Source organism: Carcharhinus amblyrhynchos, chromosome 2 (assembly GCF_965287045.1).
Source record: "Carcharhinus amblyrhynchos chromosome 2, sCarAmb.v2.hapA, whole genome shotgun sequence".
Lineage (NCBI taxonomy): Eukaryota > Metazoa > Chordata > Chondrichthyes > Carcharhiniformes > Carcharhinidae > Carcharhinus > Carcharhinus amblyrhynchos.
Window position 1 is genome coordinate 121,760,016 of NC_137325.1, and position 15,589 is coordinate 121,775,604.

At 37.7% G+C, this 15,589-nt stretch overlaps 1 protein-coding gene across 8 annotated transcripts in view; it reads right to left on the reverse strand.

Moving 5' to 3' along the window:
- Positions 1 to 15,589, reverse strand: part of pard3aa (par-3 family cell polarity regulator alpha, a) — an 800,310-nt gene that overhangs the window by 252,587 nt on the left and 532,134 nt on the right. For all 8 annotated transcript variants that reach the window (XM_080212204.1, XM_080212186.1, XM_080212194.1 and 5 more), the window contains 2 exons: positions 15,350 to 15,538; positions 9,144 to 9,314 (listed from right to left, as the gene is read on the reverse strand). In XM_080212204.1, the coding sequence (XP_080068330.1) occupies positions 9,144 to 9,314; positions 15,350 to 15,538 (360 nt within the window). The remainder of the gene's footprint in view (positions 1 to 9,143; positions 9,315 to 15,349; positions 15,539 to 15,589) is intronic.

Genomic DNA, 15,589 nt, shown 5'->3' on the forward strand with positions numbered 1-15,589 from the left:
ATACTGTTTGATTTAAAGTCAAGTTTCATGAGAGGTGATAAGCCACAGCTTCTAGTGCGATGTCCTCTATTCAATTTATACATGTAATTATCTCAAGAGGATAAGTTGCAGTGGATTACACCCAAGCTGTTCATATCTGGGAGTCGGATTCAAATCCAGCAGAGATCAAGGCAATGAGAGTTTTCTGGCCGCAATAGCTCTCTGTGAAATAAGTTCGGGGAAATCTCATTCCACTTCCGAGTGGACCCGCAACTGACACCAAGCGAGTGAAATTGGTGATTTGCTGCCAGGATAGCTAGCCAGTGTGGCAAACAGAAAATGCTATATAATTTCAGTTGAGGTTGGACTGAAGCGTGTTGTAAAGGCAGAGGAGATGAATTTTTGGGCTGTATCTGATCCAACTGTACCAGACTTGTAAATGCTCAATGCCATCACTGAATGCCTGAAATACTAAATGCCTCATTTATCAACACTAGCAACCCTCACTTCAACAGTCCAATAATCAAAAATGCACAAATACTATTATTTATAATATGTGTAATGCACATATACACAATGGGAACAAATTAGAACACCCTGCTGAACTGACACTAAAATGAATGATTCAGAAGAACCTGTCCCTTTACAAAGAATAACATCTGTTTTCAGAGGGATAACATCCCTCTGCACCTTCAGAAGTGTGATTTTTGCTGTTCCTGCACAGGTGGCACAATTCTCCCCTGTGCACGTTTATCCTCACTTACTATTTCCGACGATGGGTTTTCTGCCATCATGATGGGCATTACGTAGCATCTGTGGCTGCAAGAACAGCATTATCAAGGGCTGGGTGAGCTTTAAAACCTTAGATTTCTCTTGATACTATTCAAGTACAACACTAATAACTTGGGTGAATGTTATGTCATAACGCAAACATTTCCAAACAGGTTGGTCGAATTGGCATTTGATTCTAGCACTTCAGTAAGTACTCCTAATTTGACCTTCAGCGGTCTGGAAATGTGCTTGATGCAGGGTTTAGTTCTCGATGCCTGGTGGCTGAGAGTGTAGATTTGGTTCTACTAAATTTGTGGTGGTCCACATTTCCAATCATGTGGTACAATCAGCATCCTATAAACTAACAACATGTGTTGTACGCCCAAAGTGATAGCTGTGGCTTTGAATACCAAAACTTCAATGTTTTCAAAGCCAAGCCCCAAGTCTGAATAGAATTGTTTATACAACACTAGATTAGCATTCTTATTGCCAAGTGAACAAAGTCTACGATTTACAGCTTCTCTGAAGTTGTTGCATTTACAGTTTAAAAACATAAGGCTGTTTACTTTTGGTCAAAAATTTACTCTCAAAGAGTGACTTCTATATTAGAAATGTACTCTTACAGTCCAAATACAATGCAATTCAGTAGCAAGCCTGAAAACAACAGTGGTTAGCCAGCACATAGCATAACAAAATGCCCAAAGGAACTTCTCAAAACTGAGAAGGTGGGAGAAACTGGACAATGGGCAGGACTTACAAGAGTGCTGAAAGGACACAAAAGGCACAGTTTAAGAGCCAAGTTAGTTGAATCCTTTCGCTTTATTATCAACAGTACAGCTGATACAATTCAGAAATGTGAAAAAGTATTTTCTATACCGTTCACATCTAGAGGTTCCCCTCCAAGTCACTCACCATCTTGACTTGGAAATATATCGCCATTCCTTCACTGTCACTAACAGAAACTAACACATTCCTAGTGTGTTAGGAACTCCCACCCTAACACACTATGGATGCACTTACATCCCAAGGACTGCAGCAGTCCAAGAAGACAGCTCACCACCATCTTTCTCAAGGGCAACCAGGGATGGGCAATAAATGTTGGCCTAGCCAGTGAAGCCTACAGCCCATGAAAGACCTAAAAAATTGTGACAGCATTAACTAATAAAACCTAAAATTATGAGTATGTCATTACATCCCACATGGAAGTGCAGGAAGGTGACATTTCTCTCCATTTTTGACACCTCCAACCCATTGTTTTCCTGACAACGTGAGAACACCAGAATTATACCATGCTATGCAAATATGTTTCAAAACATTAAATGGTGTGTGAAGAGCCTGCAGGTATGACTGAGACGTTGTTTGACAATTTTGCAAATGCAGTCACCAAAAACAATTTCAATTAAAATTTCACTCACAATAGGAGCAGGAAGTCCATTTGGGGTTGGGGCTAAGATACTTATTGTTGCAGAACTTGACTCTGCATCTGGCTGTGCTATACCTGAGAGTGGCTGTTGCTGATACGCAAAGGCTGGAAACTGTTCTATTTCTCATATTCTAATATGACGTACGCAAATAATTAAAACACTCCCATACTGCAAACTTTAGAGTTTCTTTTAGAAAAAGATTTTCTTTCAGTAATTATGACCGATTGTCAAAGCAAAATGTTTAATTGCTTTGTTGACCAACTTCATTACACAGGTTTCCCATATGTGGAAGTTAAAATGTTTCCCAAGTCAAAGCTCAGGCAAACATACATCTCAAGTCCGGAGGTGTATAGACATGTCTTGCTTGGAAATTAGGACCACCCATGTGCAGCTGCTTTTCAAGTACTGCTGAAGATGCTCGCAATAAGAAGTGTCCAAAGTCACACACAGCTGTAACAAGACCCAATTGTAAAACAAAATCGGGACCTCATTCGATTACATATGCACCAAGGCAATCAATCATGCTGTTCCTTGGAGGATTTGAAGAGGATACGGGAAAGCAGAACAGGAAAAGATTAACCAATGCTCTTCCCAAGCCTTAAGAATCTTGGGCATAAGTGTGCAATAACAAACTGGCAGTACATCCGTGCCCATGAATAGTTTCATACAAGAGAGCGTGCAACACAATACAGGCAGAAAATGAGCAGGAAAAACAAGCCTCAATTCTTAGATGGATGTGACAGCACTTTGAAGAATTCCTGATGTATGTGGCTTCACCATCAGTTAAGGAACATCAATCTACATTCTTTGTTTGGAATTTCACATATGGTGGCTATTAAACAGAGATTGCATTGGAAGTAATTCTAATTCCAACTTCACACAATGGAATAATATTTTTGCAATCGGGTTTTGTACTTTATCATAAACTACTGTGAATCTGCAAACTCCAGTTATTTTAAAGAACTAAATGCATGCTCAGCTCTTCATCAAATCTCAAACTACATTACATCATTTCAACATAACAGCTGTCTTCATTTTGTACAAAACATATTAATTGTTTGAACTTCATTAAATATTCTCTGATTGTCTGGAGACAATTGGTTCTGTACCTGTATGTTATAGGTAGCCATTCCACATTCACCATAATTGCTATAACTTTACTGCTCTCATCTCTCACTTCATCTATTCACCTCCCCTCTCTCCCACCCAATCCCACTTTCCAGGTAACATTTGATAAATACTATACCCAGATTATGTTCAATTCCTGTGTGGAAATGTACATATCTGTGCAAAACTGGCAACTAACCTATTTCTGCCTGGCCCACAAATTCTGATGCGATAGTCTCCAGTTTAACCAAAAAAATTCAATAAATGCTTCTGAATTTTACACGTGAATATGGTTAAGAACTGTTGACATCATGTTTTCTTCCCAAGTTAAACAAGATCTTCCCAACATTAAACAAATGTAAGACCAACGAGATAATGAGATATGGTCAAGGGAAGGAAGAAGAGCCAGAGTCAGAGGAGAGGATAACAGAATTGTAGGGCTAAGAAATGAGTAAAAACATAATGATGACACAATGACAGATTTCAATATAAGAATGAGAATTTTGAATTTAAACCATTTAGGGATGGGTTTGTGAGAATAAGGGTAATTAGAGTAGGACTTGCTGTAGGATAGGATGAGCAGAATTTTACAGTTTCAATGAGTACAAGTGTAAAGAGAGCAGAAGAGAAGACAATAACTGGTACAACATTGGGATAGCTGTGTGTGTAGGTGAGGGAAGTATGGATGAAGATTTCACTGGATTCAGGTTGACACAGGTAATATTACAAAAATGAAAAATGAACAAGTTTTGCAATAGAGTTGATTTAAGGTCAAATATGACTCCAAGGCCGCAACTGTGATAAAATTATACAGTTTAAAAAGAAAGGATTATAGAACAACAGTTTTCATTCTTCCAAATGCCTAGTCGGAGAAAATTGCACTCATTAAAGGCTGGATGCCAGATAATGAATCACACAGCAGAGTTTGAGAGATGTGGAGGAAATGTAGAGCTGATTGCATCAACTTAAATCTGAAATTGTACCCTAGATCTAAAGATGACGTTGCCAAGAGGTAACACATTGTGAGGTAGATGCAGGTGCCAAGGATTAATCTTCCAAGAACAGGCAAGATTAATGGTATGGAATGTGGAAAAAGATCAGATCATTGATAAAAGTAGAACCTGAGTGTTCGAAGAGAATATTGTGCAGAGCTAGCGAAGAAAAACATGGAAGGGTGATGTGCCAGGATGACAGTTCATGATCTGGGTTTGGGCCATTTTAATCCAATGGAGGGGTAAAAACTTGATGGTGGTCATCAAATTTCAAAGTTTCTGCTTCAGTTAAACAGAACATTGGTGAGACTACATCTGAAGTATTGTATACAGTATTAGTCTCCTTATTTAAGAGAGGATGTAAATGCGTTAAGAGCAGTTCAGAGAAGGCTTACAAAAGTAATACCTGTAATAGAAAGGTTGTCTGATGAGAAAAGGTTGGACAGGCTAGGCCTGTATCCGCTGGGATTTAGAACAGGAAGTGGTGAATTGATTGAAACATAAGTTCCTGAGGGATATTGACAGAGTGAATGCAGAGAGGATCTTGTAGGAGAACCTAGAACTGGGGATCAGTGCTTAAAAAAAATCACCAATTTAAGATAGAGATGAAGGGAATTTCTATCTCTCAGAGAATGACGAGTCTCTGGAACGCTCTTCCTCAAAAGGTGGCAGAAGCAGAGGCTTTGAATATTTTTAAGGCAAGAGTTAGACAGATTCTTGAAATGGAAGAGAGTAATAGGGTATCGGAGTAGCTGAGGTTACAATCAGATCAGCTGTGATCTTCTAGATGGTGGAGCAGGTCAAGGGGCGGGGGGGAGGTGCCGAGTGGCCTCTTTCTGCTCCTAATTTGTATATATACATATATACATGTACATATATATCTGTAAGCGCAGGTAGGGAAATGGGTGAATTGTTGGTGCACAAGCACAAGCTCAATTTGGATATTCCCCAGTACACAGACGAATATGCGGTTGACGATTCTGTGCAGGCTCAATCTTGAAGAATAGTGAAATAGAAGATGGCAGGTGTCACCCGCAGCACGGCACCCCAGCACAAGTCACTGTTGTAAAGTCAGAAAGGGAGAAAATTGCAAAACTAAAGGAATGCGTGCAAATTATCCGCAATCATTAAAACAATTTTACAGGGTCACATTCATGGATTTCGTAACCATCGACGACCTGGAAAATAATTTTAAGGTGCTTCATAGCTAACCAAGTCTTGGGACCTTTAAAGACTACACTATCATTATGGCCCATATTTAAAAACTAAATTTTATCCATCATTTGCTGCATGTAGAAATGAGTTTTGCACTGCAATTTGTTTGGATATGATAATAAAGCAGTCATTTCAGAAAAACACAACACTTAGGACGAACAGAAAAGGCTACATGAATATGACGTGGGTGTGGTGGGGGGGGGGGTGCCTTTCAATTCAAGATAATCAAAACAGAGGTAGTACTGTATTGAATGAAAGGTCACCATGGAGCTAAGAAGTTCCAAGAAACAACAGCTTTTGAACTAGCGGAAAGGCAGCCAAATTAAATACCACAGATATACCATTCCAAATTCTCGTTAACACCAATTCCACATTCCACACAAAAGTGTTAAGACGAACCCATCTGCACCATTTAGAAATCTGAACGATGATAGTTGCCCAGAAGAGAAGACAGTAATTGATCTCAAGTTTTTTTAAAAATCATAAATTATTTCAACATCTATTGTTATAGCAATATTCTTTTAATATTCAAACTGCTTAAAACCAACACCCCTGACTTAATATTGTGAATATATGTGGGGAAGAAAATAAATAAAAAGAACTTGCTTTAATTTGAAAAAAAATCTTTGAACAAATGGCATCACAGAACAGTAATAAAGCAGTCTCCATAGTAAATATCTTAAGTGTATGTGATATACTGGAGTTACTCTTTCAGCTTCCAGGCAAGGCCAAGAGCAAACTGAAATAAGCTTTCATGACAAAGACTTTGAAGTCAAAGCACTGGACTAATTCCTCCTGACATTTGGAAGTTGGCTGCATGCCACAGGCACTCGAGGGGGTAAGAAAAATCGCACCACGTTCCAAACGTATGAGACAGATGTCTGGAGAGGTCACATGCTTGCAAAAACATATTTTTTTAGTTCCAAGTATTACCAGTTTAATATAAATGAGATAGTGAATGAATTTGCAAATTATAGACTGATTTACTTTGTTTCTATTTTTTGTAGTAAAGGGTCAGCAAGAACTACTGGGACCCTACAGTAAGTAAAATACTCTTAGATTTAAGTCATAAAGTGAGGATTTGTTTTATTTGGCTTAATTGCAATTAAAAGGTGACAATTTTCTTCAAATTTAGTTTTAACAATTAGCTTTCAAATATGACATAAAAGTAGAATTTTCCAATGATAAATAACACAGCTCCTCATTTGACCTCATTTTCCTCCACTTACTTCAGAAGCAGGGTATATTTGTCAATCAGAATAAGAGCAGAGTCACAAGTGCCTTTTAAGAATCAACTTTCACCCAATATAAGAACAGCTATTGAGCATCTAATTATGAATTGACAAGCTCATTTCCAGCACAAATAGGGGGATTTCTAAAAGCATATTTAAATTGGTCTTTTTCTAATCAATTGTTAAATTAGAGGCTTGTAATGACATTTCCCTGGGAAACAAGTCAAGTCAAAGGGATATTAATTTCCGTGTTCAAACCACATTGTTTGAGCAAGCATTCGTCCTTTTGTTACTCTACTGCATTGACGATTTCAGAGATGATTTGCTTTAGCTCGATTTACCACAGAATGATCTTGACTCATGTTAGCAGCAGCGTTCTGTTAATTAACATCCTTTAGTGCAAGAAAAGTTATAAATTTAAGGATGTGTTTAATGAAAAACTAGTTTTAAAAATATGAAGAAAAGGTAACAGTTGTGTTCATCATTATAAATTGAGTGAATGGAAAAGTGGAGCCCTCTCCCTAGTGCCCTCATCAAAGCTTATAAAACATAATTTACTAGCCAGACCAATTGATAACTCATTGCAAAAAGAAAATCAATGAACAGTGCTTCTACAGACAATCTTTGATATAGCCAACAGAATCAACTCATTTCCTTTAAGCCTGCAGACTTCATTTCAGCTTCCCTCCTGCCACTTTTAAATTAGTTATAACCGACATGACTGTACAGAGACCAAATGTAGCAGCTGAACACGATTCTTTTTGTAGTTGGGACACCCAGATTGTGGCAAAGGTATTTTGTGACTTACTTACGCAAGTGCCACTTACACACAGGGACAAAATTTAAAATGAGGCACAATAATTCCTTGATTTTGGAAGCATTAGATAACAAATGACAGTCATACGAGTGCCTTTAACGTAGGAAAGTGTCACAAAGGGTTTCACAGGATGAAGTCAAGACAAAAAAACGGACAATATTCTGAAGAAAATTTGATAGAGGGGGCTAAAATGCTTGGTTAAGTTGCTAGGAATTAATGAGGGTCATAAAGGAAACAGGAGAAGTGGAGTGTTTTAACGGAGGGAATTTCAGAGTTTTGCGCCTCTATGACTGATGGCACAACCAGGTCATGTGGAAATACACAGCGGGACGTCACTGAAAGCAAGCACGTCATCGATGGATGCTACTTATCTCCAGGTGACAATAACTCATGAAATAAAATGTTACTGTGCACAACTGGATCAAATGCCAGGCTCAATTATCCACTGGCACTTGGGGAGTCAACATAAAATTCTACTCAGGAAAAGCCAATGAATATTATCCCTCACAACCTAACCCAAGCAGAAGCATTTGTAGCTCCATAAACATATTAAAATAGAAATTCTGCAGCAGTGCAAGGACAGGTCAATCTCAAATGATGGTGAAAAAAACCTGTAGGAAGCCAAGGGGCAAATTCTTATTCATAAACCTGCACTATTGTGTTGCTAAAAATCAAGCATTCCATTCACAAGCAACAAAACAAGACTTTAGTGGGGCACCACGTACCCTTATATATTAAGAGAAAAAGAAATCTGTTCACTTCTCACAGGCAACCCAGAAACTCTTTACCAGCTTTGCACTTTAAAATGCTGGTTAGAGGCAAATAGGAACAGTCAAGGTAACCAAGGAGGTGTGCTGCTCACACTCCAATTCATAAGTTATATCAAGGTAAATTCCTTATGAAAAATTTATATCCCCAGGCTCCTTCCAAACACTACTGTAAAAAAAACACAAACTGATTGCAAGACACAAATATAAAAGGAAGGATAGATAACATTCAGATCTTTGAGGCAACGTGGCACTTTTCAGAATTTCAAAAAGAGCCCAAATAAAAAGGCTCAAGTGTAACTGTACTCAATATTCTGCGATAGATTGCGTGCCATAATGAAAGTCATGTTGAAATTAAGATGACGACTAGGAACACTGAAGTTTCAACAGAAAATAGCAGCAATAAAATTCTCTCTTTTTTTAATTTGTTTTGCCTCCGACAACTGGCAGTCAAAGCACCATGTTCAACAAAGGTGGAAATTAAGAAATACTCTAACCTCTGGGGATCACATTTTTATCTGACCCATATTTGAATATATATTAGCATGTGCAATAAAGACAGAGCAGACTCTATCTGTGAAATCAGATTTTATTCATAATAGAGTTAATTCTATATTTTGTGACCAAAGTTCATTTGCTGTTTCACAGCGCACTCTAATAACATATTTAATGGACAAATTATTGCTGACATTTTAGAATTTAACAACAGAAATGGGCAGCCTTAGGAAGTTAGTGTAAGCATTTTTAAAAATTATATTTCAAAGGGGAAAATAATAGACTGTCGGGAGGGTTTATACTTTCTGATCTTGCATATCATCAAATGCAACACTGATCCTTACCTCATTGTGTTTTGTTATCCTCCTGGCAACAATCAATTGGATCATTCCCCTTTTATTTCCCTCTGTGGACATGGATCTCCGCAGCGTCTCCATGGCATCTTGGTTTGTCTTTCCCAACAATGATTCACTGTTCACTGCTATCAGCTGGTCATTCACATTAAGTCTACCATCCTGAAGTGAAGACAGAACAAAACTCGCCTGTCAAATCAGTCTCAATTTGTAACCTTTTCATTCAAGATCCAGTGATCAAGTTCACTCAGGAAATGTTCAAGTTCTTTTGACAAGGCATTTTTTTGTCACAAATACTCAGGAGTTATACTTGTCAGTTTGAAAGGTATGCTAACAAAACAAAAATAAACCTCCCAGAAAGACAGGGAACATATGGTTCCTTCAACAATATGAACATGAAAATAGCGAACCGTTTCGCGCTGTCAATTTTCAAAATGGTCAAGAGGAGCATCTGTTTGAAATAATCAACATGCCACATCAACATTATTCATGGAGGATATCGATACATGTTTTTCTCTTCATCACAAAATAAATCAACTACTATTGTTCCACCCAATTACAAAATTTGGTCAATTCATTTCCAATTTTCTAAACCACTTCCTTTTAATTAAATGCCCCTCCCTAGTCTACAAATTGGACCAGTTTGCATAAGGCTTCCAAATCGAAGTCAATAACGTGAATCTGAAATGGTACAAATCCGAACATCACACTAAAGCATCTCATTAAGCACTTCACTAATCCCAACATAACGCCTTTGTAGAGGATAATACAGTAATCATGGGAGACCTGAATCTTCACAGAGACTGGGCAAAACAAATTTGCAGCAATATTGTGAAGGATAAGTTAATTGAATGCATTCAAGATAGTTTTTTAGATCTATATGTCAAAGAACAAAGTGGGGAATAGGCCATTTCAGATTTAGTATGGTGCAATGCGACAGGACTAATTAATAACTATAAAGAAGCTTCTGAAGAACAGTGACCATAATGTGACAGAATTTTACATCGAGTTTCAGAGTGATTTAGTTAAGCCCAAAACTAGGGTCTTAAAACTGTGATAGGCATAAGGAGCTATTCAGCTAAGGTGGATTGGGAAACTAGATTGAAAGACATGACCATAGATAAGCAATGAAAAATAGTTTAAAAATGAATTCATAATACACAATAGGTATATATTCGCTTAAGGCAAAATAAACCCCCACAGGGAATACAGCCCAACAGCGACGGGGCAAGAAAAATTAGACAAAGAAAGAAAGACACCCAATGAACAAAATGACCTGAGGGTTTTGGAATTCAGCATCGGGGTCCAAGGAATTGATGGAAAGAGATAATGTGAGAGTAAACTGGCAAGCGACATTAAAACAGATAATAAAAGCTTCTATGAAGTCGATAAAAAGGAAGAGATTAAGAAAAGTAAACATGGCTCCTTAGAGGTAGAGAAAGGAGAAATTGCAATGGGAAATAAAGAAAGATCAGTGACATTAAGCAACAATCATCCATCTGATTCATAGCAGGAAACACAAAGAAATCCGCAAATAGTGGGGAACCAGGGATCTAGTAAAGATAGAGAACTTGGTAACTAGATAGTGTGGGAAAAATTAATGGGATTAAACACTGACAATGCACAGGAGCTAACAGACCACTCCTAGCATTTTGATAAAGTGGCTTCGGAGACAGTGGATCCATTCGCTTTCTCAGCACAGAATTTCCAAGATCCTAGAATGGTCCCACTAGATTGGAATGTAGCAAACATCACAATTTTGATAGGCAATGGAGTGAGATTAAAAAAAAGAGGACAATAGGTCAAATAGTCTGACATCAGTAGTAATGAAAATGTTATAATTTCTTACCAGGGCATATTGTAACGAGACATCTTGAAAGATCATGACATGACATGACAGAGGCAAACTGCATTTATGAAAGGAAAACGGTGTCCTGTTGGATTTCTTTGAAATTGTAACTAGCATGTTAAATAAGAAGAAACCAATGGATGTACAGTATTGGGATTTACAAAATGCATTTGATAAGATGTCACACAAGAGAGCTTTGCACAGAATTAGAACTCATGGGATGGGGGTAATATTTTAACACAGACAGGATTAACAAACAGAAAACAGAGAGTAGGTATAAATGGGCAATTTTTGAGTTGGCAGTGTGTAAGTAATGGAATACTGCTGGGAACAGTGCTTGGGCCTTAGCTGTTTACAATCTATATCAATGATTTAGATGAGTGTAACGTATCTAAGCTTGCTGATCATACAAAGCTAGGTGGGAAACTAAGTTGTGGGGAGGACACAAGGAGGGAGCATAAGTATTTTGATTGTGACCAGGCATGAACATGAAGTGGAAAATGATGTGGAGATGTGACGTTACCCACTTTGGTATGAAAAATAGAAGTCTTTTTTAAATGGCGAGAGACTAGAAAATTTTGGTATTCAAAGAGAGGTCTGAATGTACATGCACACACTTTAAAGGAAGTTAAGGTACAGATACAATAAACAATTAGGAAGGCATATGGTACACTAAAGCAGAATACTATGGATGCTGAAAATTGAAAATAAAACAGAAAATGCTGGAACTTCTCAGCAAACCCAACAGACCGATGAAAGGGCATGGCCCTGGAACTTTAACAACGTTTTCCTCTCGATAGTTGCTGCCACACTTGCTGAATACTTCCAGCATATTGGTTACTTAAGGCAAATGGTACATTAACCATTATAACAAATGGATTAGAGTAAAAGAGGAAATAAGTCTTATGACAAAAATCCAGGGATTTTGTGAGTCTGCACAGTGTACAGCTTTGGTCTCCTTTCCCAAAGAAGGATACACTTGCATGAGAGGGAGTTCAATGTAAGTTTACTAGACCAAATGTTGGGATGAAGGGATTGCCCCATGGGGAGAATTTGAGTAGGTTAAAATATAAGAACTAGGAGCAGGAGTAGGCAATTCAGCCCCTCGAGCCTGCTCCATCATTCAATACGATCATGGCTGATTTAATCATGGCTTCATCTGTCTTCCTGCTACTCCCCATAATCCTTCATCCCACTCCTAATTAAAAACTTATCTATCTCCTTAAGTTTGCTTAATGTTTCAACAATCACTGCACTCTGGAGAAGAGAGTTCCACAGATTCATGACTTGGAATGAAGTAATTTCTCCTTATTTCTGTTTTAAATCTGCCACCCCTTAGACTAAAACAATGGCCACTCATTCTACGATGTCCACCAAGGGAAACATCCGCTCTAAATTCCCTTCAGTTTAGAAAAACGTGTGTTGATCTCTTTGAAACAAAGTTTTTTGGGAGGGTGGGGGCAGAGCTTGACAGGATAGCTGCTAGGCGAATGTTTGCTCTGATTAGGAAATCTAGAACTGGCTCAGAATAAGTGGTTGGTTATTTAGGTTTGAGATAAAGTAAAATTTCTTCAACCAAATAGCTGTGAATCTTCACAATTCTCCACTCCCGAGCTGCAGATGATCCATTTCTGAGTATATTAAAGGCACAGATCAATAAATTTTTTGATACTAAGAAAATCATGGTTCTGTTTGTATGAATGGATATAGTAAGAAATGCAAAAATGGGTTGTAAAGTGTGTACATTTAACTAAATTAAGCAGGAGGACTGAGAGGTTATGGAACTTAGACCAAAGGGGCCAGATGTGAAAAACTTCCAGGTTAGACCCTAGGAATCCATAGCATTAAGTAGCAAAATCTTTGTCAAATTTTTCTTTTGCAAGCAGACTATATCATGTCCATTTGAGAGATCACCTTCTGAACAAGTTTAAAGTGTTTTGTTCAGGAAATATGGATGCATTAAAGTAAATAAGCCTGGGTTGGATGTTATCCAAGTAATCATAACATAACATAGGAAGATATTTGCATTCAGGGGTGAGAGAGGATTTGGATTTTTAACTTTTGAATTTTAAACAGAGACAAAAAGGAGTTTACAATTTTAGAACCAAGAGTGGGGTCAATACAAAACATGAATTATTTTTATATTTTGGAGACAGTTAAGTTCAAAGAGATGCTGCGAAGAATGGCTTTAACAGCGAAAGAGAAGAATTATATTTAAGGAAAGGTTAGGAGCAATGTTGAGGAGAGTGACCCAGTAAGACCCTGAAGCATGCTTGATGCTGTGAAAAGAAACAAAGTGAAGCAGTCTTCAGCCACCCCAGTAGGATGCTTGTTGTTTTCAGAAAGCAGAATTTTGTTCTTAAGCTTTCTGAATTCTCCACAGTGGATTGACAGACAGAGAGAAAGAGATGAGGGCAAGAGATGGGAGAGAGAGCTGAAAGTGAGAGAGAGTGTGGAAAGAGAGAGAGAAAGAGAGCACTAAGAGAGACAGAAAAACAATGGGTGCCTTGTGATATCACTGGAAATTTTACAGATTAAATATCTATAGTGACTGTTGCAAGAGATGTTTATTTGTGAATCTAACCAAGTAGAAGTCTTCTACGGAAATTGTTCTATAAAACTAATTTTTATTTGTATAAATGTAATCCTGTATATTCAAGTTTTCTTTTCTTTGTTAATAAAAGTTTTAATTTACCACTATAAATCTCCAAAAGTGTCACTGGAATTTGCGATTCCTGATTTGAACAAATTTATTGTAATAAAATAGAAACTGAAAATCTTTGTGATAGCTTGCCAAGTTTCACTTTGGGATTTGGTTAGCATAGCAATTACCACCTGCCAGATCATCACAATGTCCTTAGTCAACAGCTTCCTACCCTGGAACCAATTACTTCACCACTTCCAGGTTATACCCTAGGAACCCACAGCATTAAGCAGCAAAATCTTTGTCAAATTTTTCTTTTGCAAGCAGACTATATCATGTCCACACACCATTTGAGAGATCACTTTCTGAACAAGTTTAAAGAATTTTGTTCGGGAAATATGGATGCATGGTAACTACAATTTTCCAGGTAATCCAACTAGAATTAGTTATTCTTGAAATTTATGGATAACTATTGCACAACCTTGGGGTTTTATCTGAGTCTTTGTTTAAAGCCATTGTCAGCTGGTTAAGACTTTAATCACATTTCAAAGGGTTGCTAATTCTAATTGTATTGTCATTATTTAGGGCAAGCATTTCTTCATCATCTTGCCTGGTAAATACAGAGATAAAGTGTTTCACTGTGATACTTACTTTACGCTCCTAATTTTTTGCCTTATCAGCTTCAGTTAGGGATCTTACCTCTTACATTATTTATAATACTGAAACAATTTCTTAATGATGTTTAAAATCATATTTTTCTTTTATTCCTTTGTAATTTTTTTTATATTTATCACAACAAACCACTTTACCTTTCTCCCTAATGGATTTGCAAAGGTTGCCTTTTGTTTTAAGATTTCAAATGAATTAACAAATTAATCAGATGTGAAGACTTGTTCATTTGCTCTATTTCTGGATATTAATTTATGACATTTCTGTGTAAAGCCTGCTGAAGTTAGTTATACACAAACTTCCTGAGGAAAAACTAAAATAGCTCCTATGCTGCAGCTAAGCTGAAACTTGCCAGAAGATTCTGGACTGATAATCTTTGAACAATACTGAAAATATACAACAACACATCTTTAAATAGCCATTAACAATTGTGTCAACTTTCAAATCTTTACAATGTTGAACCCCAATGGTGACAAATGCCAAATTGCTTTACTCAGGGAAAGGCTGAAGTGTAAGGGTTTTTTGATCTGTGACAAGTTATCTCTTCCCAGCCATTGGGCAGTAGAAGTGCTCACTTATCTCAGCAATCCTGGGTGAGTGGAGAGGAAAGTCAGACAGTGGACGCAATTTTATCTGCCGTTCATGTCACGCTCCCGCTGCGGTGAGATCGGAGAATTTGACGGCCAGCCAAAACTCCTCGTTCACTGAAGCGGGACGAGAAAGTCTTGCAGGCGTTAACAATGATTGGATTCCGAGCCTTTGCTTCTGTCATGCTCCAGTGGCCTCTACTGGAACTGCACATGCATAGATATTTTCAGAGAATAGGATTGGGCTCACCTGACACTATTCAAGGATCTCACATGAATGAGATTTAGAGGGTGACTTGGAACCCAACAGTACTTTATCTTATTATAGAGCCAATGTGTTATGTGGAGGAGGGGATAACATTTGAAACAAGCAAGATTGCTTTTCAAGAATCCTTCAAACCAACAATTATTAGACTTAAATTTGCTCCTGGATGCCAAACTGAGTTACCTTAGATGCGGCTCCTCCATTGATGATGGACTTCACAAATATGCCCAAATCAGCATGGTTTTCTTTCGATCTATTGCCTTTGACGCTAACCCCAAGACCAGCAGATCCAGTGTCATTCAGAGGGATTTCAAAAGTCAGGAACTCCCTGGTACCATCAGGTGTAAGCACCAAGTCATCATCCTCTGCTTTCTAACATACAAAAACAGGTTAGATTTTTAAAATAATATTCATCACTACATC